The sequence below is a fragment of the Sinocyclocheilus rhinocerous genome, unplaced genomic scaffold, assembly GCF_001515625.1.
Source record: "Sinocyclocheilus rhinocerous isolate Xijiao unplaced genomic scaffold, SAMN03320098_v1.1 scaffold1048, whole genome shotgun sequence".
NCBI lineage: Eukaryota > Metazoa > Chordata > Actinopteri > Cypriniformes > Cyprinidae > Sinocyclocheilus > Sinocyclocheilus rhinocerous.
Genome location: NW_015649578.1, coordinates 46,123 through 61,050, shown reverse-complemented (window position 1 = coordinate 61,050; position 14,928 = coordinate 46,123). Strand labels below are relative to the sequence as shown.

The following is a 14,928-nucleotide window of genomic DNA, read 5'->3' as shown; positions in this document are numbered from 1 at the left end:
TTTATTTAATTCTGTATATTTCTGTAACCTGAATGCTACTGTTAGACCTAAACGGTTCCCTAAATGAATTCAGGTCCTGAGTTTAGTTGATAATATTGGTTAAATAAATTATAATATTCAGTGATGTGATATGTTCTCTGCGTCTGGCACAGTCGCAATGCTTTCTATTTGTTTTAATAATAAGTAGCATTAATAGTCATTAATTTTAGTTAACATATGCTATGATAAATTTGAACATAGATTTTTATTCTTATTTTACATGTATACTTGTAATAATAATGGAACATTAGGTCATGAATATTGTAAAAGTCATGGAAATTTATTGGTAAAAATGTGTACGAACCCTGAAGGTGAAATTTGGAATAATTTTTAGGCTGTTCTTTTCCATTCAACTAAAGCATAGAGAAACCTATGGAGGCCAATTTCTGCCACTGAATAGAAATAAAAAATAAAAAAAGGTAATTGCAACTTTTTATCTTACATTTGACTTTTTTTCTCGCAATTCTGACTTTTTTTTCTCTGAATTACGTGATATAAACTCGCAGTTGCAAGTTATAATGTCAGAATTGCATGATAGAAACTCACAATTCTGAGCAATAACGTCAGAATTTTTCCTCAGAATTGGACTTTGACTCTAAATTATGAGTATATCTCACAATTCTGAGAAGAGAAGTCAGAATTGCAAGGTATAAACTCGGAATTGCGAGAAAAAAATCTCGCAATTCTGACTTTATAATGTGCACTTGCAACTTTATAGCATGCAATTCTTAGAAAAAAAATCTGAATTGTGAGATAAAAATTTCCAATTACTTGTTTTTTTGTATTCAGTGGTGGAAACGGGCCTCCATAGAAACCAGTCAAGCTTCAAAAATTTTTTGCTGTGGAGTCCAAACTGGTGTGACATGTCTCGATGCCCCAAATTCTAATATTTTTAAATGTATTGAGTGAACTATTCCTTCAATATCTGATTTTTTGCTCATTATGTTTGTACCCTTTTACAATTTTAGCCATCTTAGAGCTCATTTGTGATGTTAGAAAACTATTTCAGTTCAGCTTTACAAAAACTAGGGCATATCCGACTGTAGCACAAATGTGTGTCCTCTCTTTGTGTTTTTTTTTAGGTGGAGAACATCTTACTGCATGACAGAGGACATTATGTGTTGTGTGACTTTGGCAGTGCCATTAACCGCTCCCAGAACCCACAAACAGAAGGTGTGGCGGCTGTAGAAGAAGAAATCAAGAAGTGAGCACTGGTTTATTGGTTTGCACACCACGGTTTTACGTGTTTGTATCAACTGAATCTTATACTCTGTGTGTGTGTGTGTGTGTGTGTGTGTGTGTGTGTTAAGGTACACTATAAAAATCTTCTAGAAATATATATATATATATATATATATATATATATATAAAATATTACCTTAATATAACAAAAAGAAAAAAAAACTTTTTTATTTTAATAAAATTCATTTTCATTCTTTGGGACAATAAAAATCAATTTTTCAAGATTTGGCAAAACCTGTACACTTTTTTTATTTATTTATTATTTTTTTTTACCTGTACACTTTTATATTTTGATTTGTTTAATTTCTCCCGTCTCAGGTTACATGCTTGAGCCAGACCCTGACATAAGGCCAGATATCTACCAGGTGTCATATTTCGCCTTTAAACTGGCACGGAAAGAATGCCCAGTACAGAATATCCACGTAAGACCTGCTCATTCATACTGTAAAGATCTCTCTCCCTGTTTGCTGTGCTATAACTACACAAGCTACCATGTGCATTTGCCCTGATCTTCTCACCCGTTTTTCACACTCTATAGGGTTTTTGTTCTTTATTTCAGCACATACTTCTTAATCTATGTTTAATTCATGCCTATCCCTAGATATCGTAAGTGCTTGCACAGGAAGTGGATTGTCGCTCGTGGCTGCCAGGTGTGTGTGTGAGTGTGTGTGTGTGTGTGTGTGTGTGTGTGTGTGTGTGTGTGTTAAGGTACACTACGCTTTCATACCGGGCCCCAGAAATGGTGAATCTATATGGGGGCAAAGTTATCACTACTAAAGCAGATATATGGGTGAGTCAAAGAGGTGAAGACTGCTAGAGAAAAATTCAGCAGCAGCCAAAGATTTCTTCTCTGTAGTTGATTATTGGTAAATATGCATAGCATTTTGAAACATCACAAAGGATGTTTAATGACTCTTGCTCATTTGTGTCCTCAGGCTTTGGGCTGCTTGTTGTATAAGTTGTGTTACTTCACTTTGCCGTTTGGAGAGAGTCAGGTGGCCATCTGTGACGGGAGCTTCACCATCCCAGACAACTCCCGCTACTCACACGACATGCACTGTCTCGTCCGTAAGTCCCGCTGATGATTGCTTGTCTGTCATGCAGAATAAGGCAGTAATATCTGCTTTATAAGTACTAATAAACAGCCAATATGCTAGTAATATGCATGCTAATAATCAACTAGTTAATAGTGATCCTTAATCGAAAGTGTTACTGTATTCTCACTTACATAATTTGGTAAAAATTACAGCTTGATTGGAAATAATGTCAAAAAATATTCTGTTCACATGTGTAAATGTATGTATTAATAAAAATAAAAGTATTATTAGGGACAAAACTGACAACTAAGGACAGTCATCATTTTTTGAAAAATGCAATTTTTCACACATTAAATATTAAAGTAGTTTGTTTTTCAGTCTTTGTTTAGATTATTGTAGATTTAAATGTTTTGTATGAAAAAAAAATATTATGCACTCTACTGTTCAAAGGTTTGGGATCAGTAAAATTATTATTAATTTTGTATTGTTCCTCAAGGATTAAAGCTAAAGCATTAAATTAATCAAAAGTGACAGTAAAGACATTTATAATGTTACAAAAGATTTCTGTTTCAAATAAATGCTGTTGTTTTGAGCAACATTTATCCTGAAAAAAAAAATGCAGCAGTTTCCACTAAAATATTATGCAGCTTAACTGTTCTCAACATGGATAATGATAAAAATGTTTACTGACCACCAAATCAGCATATTAAAATGATTTGTGAAGGATCATGTGACTTGAGTAATGGCTGCTAAAATTTTTGTAAATTATTTAAAATATATTAAAAAAGAGAAAGCAATTTTAAATTGTAATAATATTTCACAATATTCCTGTCTATACTGTATTTATTGTACTGTTTATATCAAGTAAATGCAACCTTGGCGAGCATAAGAGACTATTACAAATAGTTAAATATTAATAGACAATAGACAAATATTAAACCTATTGAATGGTAGTTTATTACATTTATAGTGTATTATGAGTAAGGAATAATTGACAATGGGCCGTTGAATTATTAGAAAACGTTTTTTATTTTAATAAAATACATTTTCATTCTCTGGGACAATAAAAAATATTTTTTTTCAAGATTTAGCAAAACTATTTTTCACCTGTACACTTTTGTGTTTTGATTTGTTTAATTTCTCCTGTCTCAGGTTACATGCTGGAGCCAGACCCTGACATAAGGCCAGATATCTACCAGGTGTCATATTTCGCCTTTAAACTGGCACGGAAAGAATGCCCAGTACAGAATATCCACGTAAGACCTGCTCATTCATACTGTAAAGATCTCTCTCCCTGTTTGCTGTGCTATAACTACACAAGCTACCATGTGCATTTGCCCTGATCTTCTCACCCGTTTTTCACACTCTATAGGGTTTTTGTTCTTTATTTCAGCACATACTTCTTAATCTATGTTTAATTCATGCCTATCCCTAGATATCGTAAGTGCTTGCACAGGAAGTGGATTGTCGCTCGTGGCTGCCAGCTGGCACACATCCAGTGGCCCCTCCCACTCTGAGCAGTATTGATAGCATAATGGAAGCATTGAGTCATGATCAAAGACATATTAACATTGACACCCGCAAATGCTGTTAAGAGTTCAATACAGGAATGACCTCCATAAAAACTTTTTTTTTTATGTTATTTTGCCGTTTTTCCTGACATAGGGATGTTTGACTCAGACTGTGTCTTCAAATAAATATTAAAGCTAATCATGTGCTTTCATTACACATTTGTGTTTGTGCCAACAACATGCACATCTTTTGTTGTTGAGGATGTCATCTTCACTTATTTTTTACACATTCATGGAAATTAAATTATGTACTTAAGAAGGATGATTTCATAGGATGTGACACTGGCACAAAAAAAACACCTCTATGTGTAACTCTCTTAAATAACAATACAATTAAATTAATTAGATAACTTATTTAATTAACTTATAACTTTGAAGTCAATCTGAAATAAAAAAATGACACTGAAATACTTTCTTCATGTTACTGGTGTTCATGCACAATTAATTGGAGTGTGTTAATATTTTGAATTCACTTTTATTTTTATATTTTCATTTATTTTAGTTCAAGTTTTATTAATTTTGTTATGCACTTTTGTAATTTTTATTAGTTTCTATGGTAACACTTTACAATAAGGTTCCATTAGTTAATATTAGTTAATGTATTAACTAACATGAATGAACCATGAACAGTACATTTATTACAGCATTTATTAATCTTTGTTAATGAAAATACAGTCGTTCGTTGTTAGTTCATGTTAGTTCACAGTGCATTAACTAATGTTAACAAGCACAACTTTTGATTTTAATAATGCATGAGTAAATGTTGAAATTAACATTAACTAAGATTAATAAATGCTGTAGAAGTATTGTTCATGCTTAGTTCATGTTAACTAAAGTAGTTAACTAAAGTAGTTAACTAATGAACCTTATTGTAAAGCGTTACCAAAATGGTTTTAGTAATTTTAAAGGGGACATAGGATGCCCATTTTCCACAAGTCGGTATGATTCTTTATTGTCTTCATGAAATGTCTGCACCATACTTTGGTTATAATTCCTCCCGTGGGCCGTTGACACAAGACCCGTGAATATATCCGTATATGGCTCAAAGGTGGTCTTATTCAAATAGCTAGCTATCTACATAGAAACTGGCTGCAGGTTGAAACAGCTTGCTGGATGACACAGTTTCAGACTCAGACAGCCAATAACAAACTGGCTGCATGTTTTCTTTTCAGCTTTTTTTGTGCTGGCAGACACGCCAGAAACCTAACTAAATGCAAAACAAGCTAAAAAAGTGAACATTTCATCCGATGTTAGTTAGTTGCCAAGATAACATTTCTACTTTATATTTAAGTTTTTTAAGTGTACGTTTTTTATCAAATGTTTATATTTTATTTTATTTCAGCTTTATTTCAATTAACTATAAAAATTGTGTGTGTGTGTGTGTGTGTGAGAACGTGTGTGTTGAGTTTCACTGGAATGAGTTGATAATGTTTCATGTTGACTAAAGACAACCAAATACTAAATGCAACAAAGTTTTTTAAGTGTACGTTTTTTATCAAATGTTTATATTTTATTTTATTTCAGCTTTATTTCAATTAACTATAAAAATTGTGTGTGTGTGAGAATGTGTGTGTTGAGTTTCACTGGAATGAGTTGATAATGTTTCATGTTGACTAAAGACAACCAAATACTAAATGCAACTATATCCCTCTCATTCCACTAGAATTCACCCATTCCAGCAAAACTCCCAGAGCCAATCAGAGCCAGTGAAGCCGTGGCTAAGAAGAGTCAAAACAAAGCCAGGTGAGGCTGTCATTTATCTGTGTGGTCTCAGAGGTTTGATGTGACTTTGCATTTTATTACATACTATTTTCTTTAGTTTTAGGATGCATATAGTTTTTTATAGAGTGGTAGTTCTGATTCGACTTGAACTTTTCTGGTCATTCAGGCTCTCTGATCCAATCCCTACGACTGAGACATCCATAGCGCCACGGCAGCGTCCCAAGGCTGGCCAAGCTCAACCAATCGCAGGCATCCTGCCCATCCAACCAGCCCTCACCCCACGGAAAAGAGCCAGTGCACCTGCAGGACCCAGCCAGCCAATCAGTGAGTGTTCATTCATCCACCTTCATCCAAAATCAAACACTATGTAGGCGTCCACATTGTAACAAACTCATACGTGTGGCTTCAGTCCTTCATGCACGCTCGTTTTTTTTCTCTCACTTTTATTCTCTTCTCTCCCTCGTTGCATTGACCGGCATGTGTCTTTGGCTGACACACGAGGCTCTAGTATTCACACTGGCTCAATCAGTTTGTCATTACAGAGAGCTTTTAAAACCTCACTAATGAGCCTGAGCTATTGAGCCCCTGACACACTCAATCCTACCGAGCTGTCGTTTCACTTCCTATTTCTGAAGTCAATGCTAATTAAAGCCCCACATGTATTACTGATAACGAATATCCCTGTGTATTGTTATCTTCCTGTAATGTTTTAGCATCAGATTATCTGGGTCTGGATAGTAGTACTTTGTCTTCACTTAGGATGACAAGTTTCATGTTCATCATGTAATTTATCATCGCTGAAAATGCAAATGCTGCACACAGCAACAAAATCACAACCACAAAGAAAAATTTTTTTGTGTGAGGCTCTGTAGTCATTGGACTAGTTTCACATTTGTTCCTCGTCTCGTCTTGCAAGTCCGAAAGTGGGGATTTTAGGGGTCTGTTGTTTTTGCTTGTTAATGTTGTGTTTCTATTCTGTTATTCTATTGGTTCACAGGTGTTAACATGGCTTCCCAGCCTGTTGCCCAATCGCAGGTTCCTGTCACTCAGCAACAAGCCACTCCCTCTCCACCCCAGCACGCACAACTTTTTGTGCAGCAGCAAAATACAGCCTTCTTTTCTGCTCAACAACAGGTAACTGCTACATGAACCGTTCTGGAAATAATTTTTCAAAATGAAATTATAATTTAAAGTCAACATGAAATAAGATTTGAACCTATGTACTTGCTTAATATATGTCTTACTGTGAACAGTAGACCCCCTTAATCCACTGTAAACTCAGATTCAGGTCTGACTCTGAACACTCAATTTTCTTGATCCTATCAAATCCAAATAGATGATTTTTTTTTCTCATTGAATGCCTGATTTTGCGCAAATATGTCACATTATGGAAGTAAATGGGTTGTAATTGCTGTTTCATGTGGATTTAAAATAAATCATCTGGGAAATGCTATGTGGTAATTTTCATTATGGGTTTTTACATTTTTGTCCAATGTGATGCCAGTTGTTGCACTTACCTCCTATTTTAGCAGCATCACTCAACGCAGACCTCCGTCTTACCTGCACAAACGGTTGCATCATCCTCCACTCCTGTTTCTACACAGTCTAAACCTAAGAACAGGGCTCCCCCTCCACCCATACACCACCCTCAAACCAACCGCCTGACAACATTATCAGCAACCGCACAGACAAAAAACAAAGCGACGGCCTCAGCTCCGCCTGCAGAGTGTTCACATAGTAATAGTGTAGATGGAGATATCACTGCGACCGTGTCTGCCCAACCTAAAACCAAAGCTATGGCACCTCCGCCCCCCGCATCACACGCCTCCACCCTTCCTCCGCCTAAATCCACCTCAGCACCATCCACTGACTCTGAAGTGGACCCAGAGCAGAGGGTAACCCTCAGAACATCTGTGTCTGCTCTGTTAGAGTGATTTTTTTCTTGCTTTCTAAAATGTTTACACTCCTCTTGTTGGTTTGCCTTGCATCTTAAAGGGATAGTTCACCCAAAATCGCGATGTCGTCATCATTTACTCACCCTGTATAAATTTCATCTACTGAACATAGACCAGAACAGTTTCTAGTCCCCGTTGACTGCCATAGTATTATTTTTTTTTTTTAAGTCAATGGCTACCAGCAACTCTTTGGTTAGCAGCATTCTTCAGAATATCTTCTTTTATGTTTAACAGACATAAAATTCATGCAGGTTTGAAACAAAATGAGAGTGAGTAAATGATTTTTGTGAACTATCCCTTAAACTTCATTGTTATGATTTTTGGGTGCAGTTTTTCAAATTATTTCAACATTGTAATGAAATCAGTAGGTGTTGACAGTTACTGTATAATTATGCCTGCAGGGCAAGGTGTCATGTACAACACAGGTGGAGGTGTTCTTTCTAATAGACCTTAGTCAGGGTGGACGCCATATTGAGTTTTACATGGATGAAAATAAGGGATATATATACACATATATAGGCATATAGGATCAGTAATTTCCCAAAATTGTCAAAATTCCTCGTTTTTATTCGTCAAAAATTAAATATGCTGCTACACATCTTTTAACAACCTCTTGTTGTTCCAAAGCCATATCATCTTTGTTGTTCTTCCATAAAATACAAAAGGATAAGTTGAGCTGAATGTTCGCACTGCCTTTTTTTCCAATAAAGTAAAAGTATTTCAGTTTCAGAAGTCATTTGATAGCGTTGTGTGATAAACATGCAAAATTGAAAAATGTCATTCTCTGCCCAAGTTTAATTTTTGTTCATATATTCAAACATGTCACATTAATATATTGTGTGCCGGGTTTAACATCCTTTAAACACAATGCTATTGGTCAGGATGTGGCAATGAATATGCACAAGCCCAAAGGAGATTTGAGGGCAACGGCAGAGGACAAGATTTTCGTTGTATAATGACCTACATTTCAGTCTGTTCTTCACACAAATCCTCTGGCTTCTTCCATGGTGCTTTATGGTGTTTTTTGTCATTTTTGTAGCTCAGCAACCCCAGAATCACTTCCATTGTATGGAAAAAAAGAACCCAGGATAATGATGTAAAAAAGAAGATTTTATGGATTTGGAATGACATGAGGGCGAATGAATTAAAGATTTTAATAGATGAGATTTCTCTTTTAAAATGAATGGAAATGACCGATCCATCTGATAACAGACATTTCACCTTTCAATCCTTTTAGATATTTTCTCATTTCACAGATCAGCTTTTTTCAACAAGTCACTGAGATATTAGATTTGTCTTTTTTTATATATCTGAAGCTCTTTCTACACCTTTCAAAGACCACCACCTTCTCTAAAGAATGTCTCTTTTGATATTTCAGAAATTAAATTCTCTAATTAATATCCTTCAGCTTTCAAAGTGTTTAATGTTGCTCTGTCTCTATACCTTTCTTTCTGTAAAAGTCTGTCGGCGGAAGTCGTGGGGTGCATAAAGTCGGCTCCTTGACTCCACCCTCTTCTCCCAAGACCGCCCCTAAAGGAGGCCACAGGCGAATTCTGAGCGATGTCACACACAGCACCATATTTGGAGTTCCTGTGAGCAAGTCCACTCAACTGCTTCAAGCTGCTGCTGCAGAGGCCAGCCTTAACAAGTCTAAGTAAATCAAGGAAATACGTAATCAATCATGTTATAGTTCAGTTTGAACCATTACATTGTCCAGCATTGAGCAAAGACAAAAATAAAGCACTAAATTTTAGTAGTGATAACTGAGTAGCAAAATGGCAACATTAGGGCCATTTAAATGGTCATATCATGAAAAACTGGATTTTTCTCGCTCTTGATGCATGTAGACATTAGATTTGTTCAGAATAACATTCTGCGACATGCAGTGTGCTTAACTGGAACCTTTCATTTCCAGTATGACGTATCAACTGGAAGTAATTCAAGCCACGGTTTTTAACATCTGGATCCTCCCTGCTGAAAAGGTCTAGCTGGCATCCCAGCCTGGCAGTCAGCTGGTTTACCTGAAAAGGGCCCAAAACCTCTCTAAGACAAGCCAAGATCTCAGACAACTAAGACTAGAAAAACATCTATTTTAACGCTGTTTTAAGCTGTTTATTTGTTTATTTATTTCTTCAGCAGGGTTTATTCATTATTTTTGGACTGCTAAAGGTTTAAGGCCTTGCCACACCAAGCTGACATCAAAGAACTTGCGCCTGCTTGAGAGAAAATTACTCCAGACCAGCAGGTGGCAGTAATTTATATTATGCATTCAAAATGGGAAGCCAAAACTAAGACAAAGGGGTGCCTGCTTACTAGTGCGTTCAAAATGAACAAATCGTTCAAGAACGACCCAACACTACTGCTTACCATTTTGAATATGAAGCTTGATCAGTTGGTCTTCACTTTCTACATTCCAGACAACCATGTCTTTATGAAAATATTCACGTATTGGAATGGTGAGATAAATTAAAGTCGTGAAATTAGAAGAATCTATGTTTGCACTCTTAGGCTATGTTTACACAACGATGTAGTCAAAAACTGAAAAGTTTTTAAGAACGACCCAACACTACTGCTTACCATTTTGAATATGAAGCTTGATCAGTTGGTCTTCACTTTCTACATTCCAGACAACCATGTCTTTATGAAAATATTCACGTATTGGAATGGTGAGATAAATTGAAGTCGTGAAATTAGAATAATCTATGTTTGCACTCTTAGGCTATGTTTACACAACAACGATGTAGTCAAAAACTGAAAAGTTTTTCCTTGCATTTTTAAAAAGTCTCACGTATACACGACAACGTTTTCAAAACGATTCGCGTTTACACATCCACGAAAACGGCCAAAAACGCTGTATTACGTATGCCAGGCCAGTAGTTGGCACTTTCACCTTGTTAGTAAACAGTACCTGTTACCGTGTGCATATGATGCGTCTCCGCTGTTGGTTGTAATATTGGTGAAGTAAATCCACACTTTGCTGAAGAAGCGTTAGCAAACTCTTGAGCAGCAACAACAGTACCCTGTACTCCGCCATTGTTGTGTATGTTTGTTCGCGCTTGCCTTTAAAATCGACAGGTACTGCGCGTGTCTACATATCTAACATGTACTACAAAAAAAACAAAAACCTAACCCTAACACGTACTACGCACGTGCATGACGTCACCGTTTTCAAAGATTCCCGTATTGGGTTTTTACACGGAAATGATAACAGTGGCGTTTTCAAAAACTTGCACTTTGAAACCCGTTTTCAAAAATATGCTTTTTCAGTCCCCCAAACGCCCTTGTCGTGTAAACGAACAGGCAAAACGCATAAAAAGTTTCCCGTTTTTGGCTGAAAACGTTGTAGTGTAAACGGCCCCTTAACTTATCATTTGCTAGCTTTCATCACTTTCATTTTTTTTCTCGTTCACTAAGCTGAACAGCCAATCAGAGTGATTCCTCTTACTGGCAGCCCAGTGGCCATTCAGCATGCTCAATCGGCCAAAAAACTTCAGACGGTGGTCCAACTAGTGCCAATGTTTTGGAACACACTGCAAAAAACTGGCCCGACAGACACTCAATGATCGCCTGACTTTGGCCAGCAGCCGACTGTCGGCTTGGTGTGTCATGGCCTTGGAGTTGTATGCAAAAATCAAATTGAAAATGCAAATAGTTTATATTTCAAAGATAATAACTTGACACCACTCGGATGCAGCATGCTGAGGTCGTGTGAGAACACTGAAGTGGAGCGTTTTGAAACATTGTTATTTTCCTCTCTCTGCTGTAGGTCAGCTAGCACCACTCCCTCTGGTTCTCCATGTTCATCACAGCAGAGTGTTTATCAGTCAGGGGAGGCTTCGGGACCCTCGGCTGGAGCCACAGCATCCTGGAACCCCTTTGGCGATGACAATTTCTCTAAACTCACAGCAGAAGAGCTGCTCAACAAGGATTTTGCCAAACTGGATGGTAAAACCAATGTTTTCATATGAAATCAAGTTTTCCCTGTTCTTTTTAGCACAGTATTTATTTTAGTTACCCAAACAGCCCTCTACAGAGAGACTACAGTAATGCTGTGTATGTATGTGTCTGTATTTCCAGCTAAGACAGCAGAGAGACCCTGTCCTGAAAATCTGATTTCTGGGTTGCAGTCTGTATCTTCCAATAAAGGCTTTCTCCAGGGAGAAGGTACAGTCTATTTATCGCTCTATCTGTCTCTTTCTATGTATCTCCCAATGCTTGCTGGGAGTCTGGTAGTGCTCAAAACACAACTGCAATGCAAAATTAGTTTCGAAACAGTTTTTTTTTTTTTCCACTTTCAAAGCAACATGATGGCACAAATGCTGGAACTGTTTCAACCAGTGGGTGCTGGTGGATTTTCAGGAAGGGGGATAGTCCTTCACAATTTATGACAAACTCTGGAATGGAATGCCAATTTTTCACAATCCACATAATTCCCATTGGATCACGTCCCACCCTGCATTTTTATCTTGAATATCCTGTTTCACCAAGAAACATGCCACGTTGCAGAAGTAAAATGGGTTGTGAATGTTGATTCTTAACTTTTAAACATTCTGGCTTTTTCAGTGACTTTAAAAAGCAGTTAATGTACTTGACCTCCTCGAGCCTTCCAGAAATAAAGTAACTTGTGCATCTCACCTGCTGGCAGCCTTGCGATAAGCCTTTCCTCTTCCTATTTATAGAGATAAAAGACAGATAGGGCACTCTACTTCCACCTGCTTTCTTGGAAACATCGTGGATAAACACCGGTGTCAGTAATCAGATGCAAACTTTGATCAAAACGGTTATTGGGTGATTGAGACATTTTAAGAACAGTTTCTCTTCACAGTGATTTGTAAATTATGTACATCAAAAGGAGAATGAATCTTTCAATGAGGCTTTTTCAGTATTGCTCAAAACTAAGGTTAGGCATTTAGACAGACTTTGGTGAGTAACTCATCCATTTAACACTATTTATGCTACTGACATTAATGATACATGAATGGGATTGTTGAGGAGTGTTGTTTCTTTTTTTTAAATGGTCAGCCTTACAACTTTGGCCTGGTTGATGATAAAACTATCAAAATCTCACAGACGAAGGAGGAACCCGAGCCGTATCCAGAGAGCAGAGGTGTCCAATCCTGCTCCTGGAGGGCCCCCATCCTGCAGAGTTTGGCTCCCACACACCTGCCTGGAAGCTTCTAGAGATCGTGAAGACTTTGATGAGCTGGTTCAAGTGTGTTTAACAAGGACTGGAGCTAAAATCTGCTGGATGGAACATTAGAAAAGACAACATTTATGAATTTCAGGTCCTCATTTGTATGCTATTTGTGGAAAATGCCACAGGATAAAAGCAATTATATAAACAGCATATTCTACCACGTTGTATATAATGGCACATTATGGTACTACAGATATATTCTTTTAAATGTTATTCTCTCTTTTATATTTTTAGTGTTAGAATTTGTGTGTAAAAGAGATGCATGCATGATGATTCTCAGCAGAAAGCAGAGAGAACGGATTAACACTTGGAGGTCTTACATAAGCACAGTCTGGTAATCCTCTTTGAATCTGATGACACCAGATTGCTGGGTAAATTTAAGGCACAGGTAAACCTTTTGAGAGCCGTGGGATGCAAGGTCATGAAATTGGCAGTCAGGTGTACTCTAGCTCCATGGTGATCTATGACATGCAAACTTTTCCTGACATAATTAGTAGCCATATCTAGGGACCAATTGAGACCAGTAAGCAATCATCTTGTAACACTTTAGCAACCATTCAGAACACCCTAGAAATTGCATAACAATATGATAAAATCTACTCCGAATACCTGAGAAACTGCGTAGCTATGCCCTGGCAACCTTTCACAACACTCTAGTTGCATCTGTTTATTCAGAGCAGTTGAAGAACTTTGAGACTTGAAGAGCTTTTTTGACTTCATTCATGTTTAAAGGTTGATGGTTCATTCTTTGCCCTAGTGAAATGGGGAAAGCGAGCGTTCTGCTGTTCTGTGACCTGAGTACCCCCTCCTCTCCCCATACCCTCATCCCAAAGTCCTCCTTTCTATCACGAAGACTGTGAGTAAACTCCAGCACTGCAACGAAGAGTCCTATTCTCATCTGATCCGCATGCATCTGATTTAATGAAACGGTGACAGTTGCACCATTCCGACCGTATGCCAGTTGAACTAATAGCTTGTCTGGTAGTCGAGTGCTTTCTTCTCCTCCTGCTCAAGTTATAACCCCGAGCCTGTGAAATAAAGATTGTCTCTCTAACACAATTAATAGAAAATAGACTGTAGTATGCTAGTAGGTCATTTGGCTATTCCAAGCATATAAACTATGCTATACTATACTATGCACTGTATACATGCTGCATACTGAAGAGTGCAAGAAGTACTCTGAACACAAACACTTCCACTCTCTCTTTTGCCTTTTATCCTTCTGTTGTGTTCGTTTTAAAGGATTTTGCTGGGTTGTTCAATTAAAGTAGTTTGTGCTCTTGCATTCCTCTTTTACCAGCAGGATTCAGCATGATGAATGCTTATACTAACTCTCTTAATAAATGTCCTTTTGCCTCATGAGCAACACCTTTCACTTAACTCCTCTCTCCTCCCTCCCTCGCCTCTCCTCTCCTCTCCGACTCTGCTCCACTCCTCACTGTATCCTCCTCCTGTCCTTAGTGTTTCTCTTCTCCTTTCCTCACTGTTTCCTTTCTCCTCTCCTCTCCTCTCCTATCTCCTCTCTGTTTCTTTTCTTCATCACTGTCACTTCTCCTCTCCACACCTTCTCCTCTCCCTGATTCTTTCCTCACTGTTTCTTTTCCTCCTCACTATCTCTTCTACTTGCTGTCGCTCCTCTCCTCTCTTCTCCTCACTGTCTCCTCTCCTTACGGTGTCCTTGCACCCTCTCTTCTGTCTCTCCTCCTCTCTTTATTGTCTCCTCTCCTGATTCTTTCTTTTCCCTTCCCTCCTTCTTACTGTCTCTTCCTTTTTTCATGGTGTCCTCTCCTCTCTTCTCCGCAATGTCTCTTCTCCTGTCTCTTCTTCTCACCATCTCCTTGCTGTCTCCTTCCTGTCTCCTCCTCATTGTCTCTTCTCCTTTCATCTCCACCTCACTGTCTCCTCTCTTTTCTTTTCCTCTTCTCGCTATCCCCGTCTCATATTCTTACTGTCTCCTCTCCTCTCCTTTATCCTTTCCTCACCGTTTCCTCCTCTCCTCTCCTTTATCCTTTCCTCACCGTTTCCTCCTCTCCTCTCCTTTATCCTTTCCTCACCGTTTCCTCCTCTCCTCTCCTTTATCCTTTCCTCACTGTTTCCTCCTCTCTCCTCCTCTCATCCCTTATCCTTTCCTCACTGTTTCCTCCTCTCCTCTCCTTTATCCTTTC

General features: G+C 37.8%; 1 protein-coding gene across 1 annotated transcript in view; it reads left to right on the top strand.

Annotated features, from left to right (window-relative positions):
• The window catches only part of LOC107710782 (AP2-associated protein kinase 1-like), a 32,914-nt gene that overhangs the window by 1,269 nt on the left and 16,717 nt on the right, over positions 1–14,928 (top strand). The window contains exons 3-13 of the mRNA XM_016515629.1: positions 1,122–1,243; positions 1,990–2,071; positions 2,217–2,349; positions 3,471–3,574; positions 5,553–5,632; positions 5,778–5,935; positions 6,609–6,745; positions 7,141–7,506; positions 9,027–9,220; positions 11,333–11,511; positions 11,644–11,730. Of these exons, the coding sequence (XP_016371115.1) occupies positions 1,122–1,243; positions 1,990–2,071; positions 2,217–2,349; positions 3,471–3,574; positions 5,553–5,632; positions 5,778–5,935; positions 6,609–6,745; positions 7,141–7,506; positions 9,027–9,220; positions 11,333–11,511; positions 11,644–11,730 (1,642 nt within the window). The remainder of the gene's footprint in view (positions 1–1,121; positions 1,244–1,989; positions 2,072–2,216; positions 2,350–3,470; positions 3,575–5,552; positions 5,633–5,777; positions 5,936–6,608; positions 6,746–7,140; positions 7,507–9,026; positions 9,221–11,332; positions 11,512–11,643; positions 11,731–14,928) is intronic.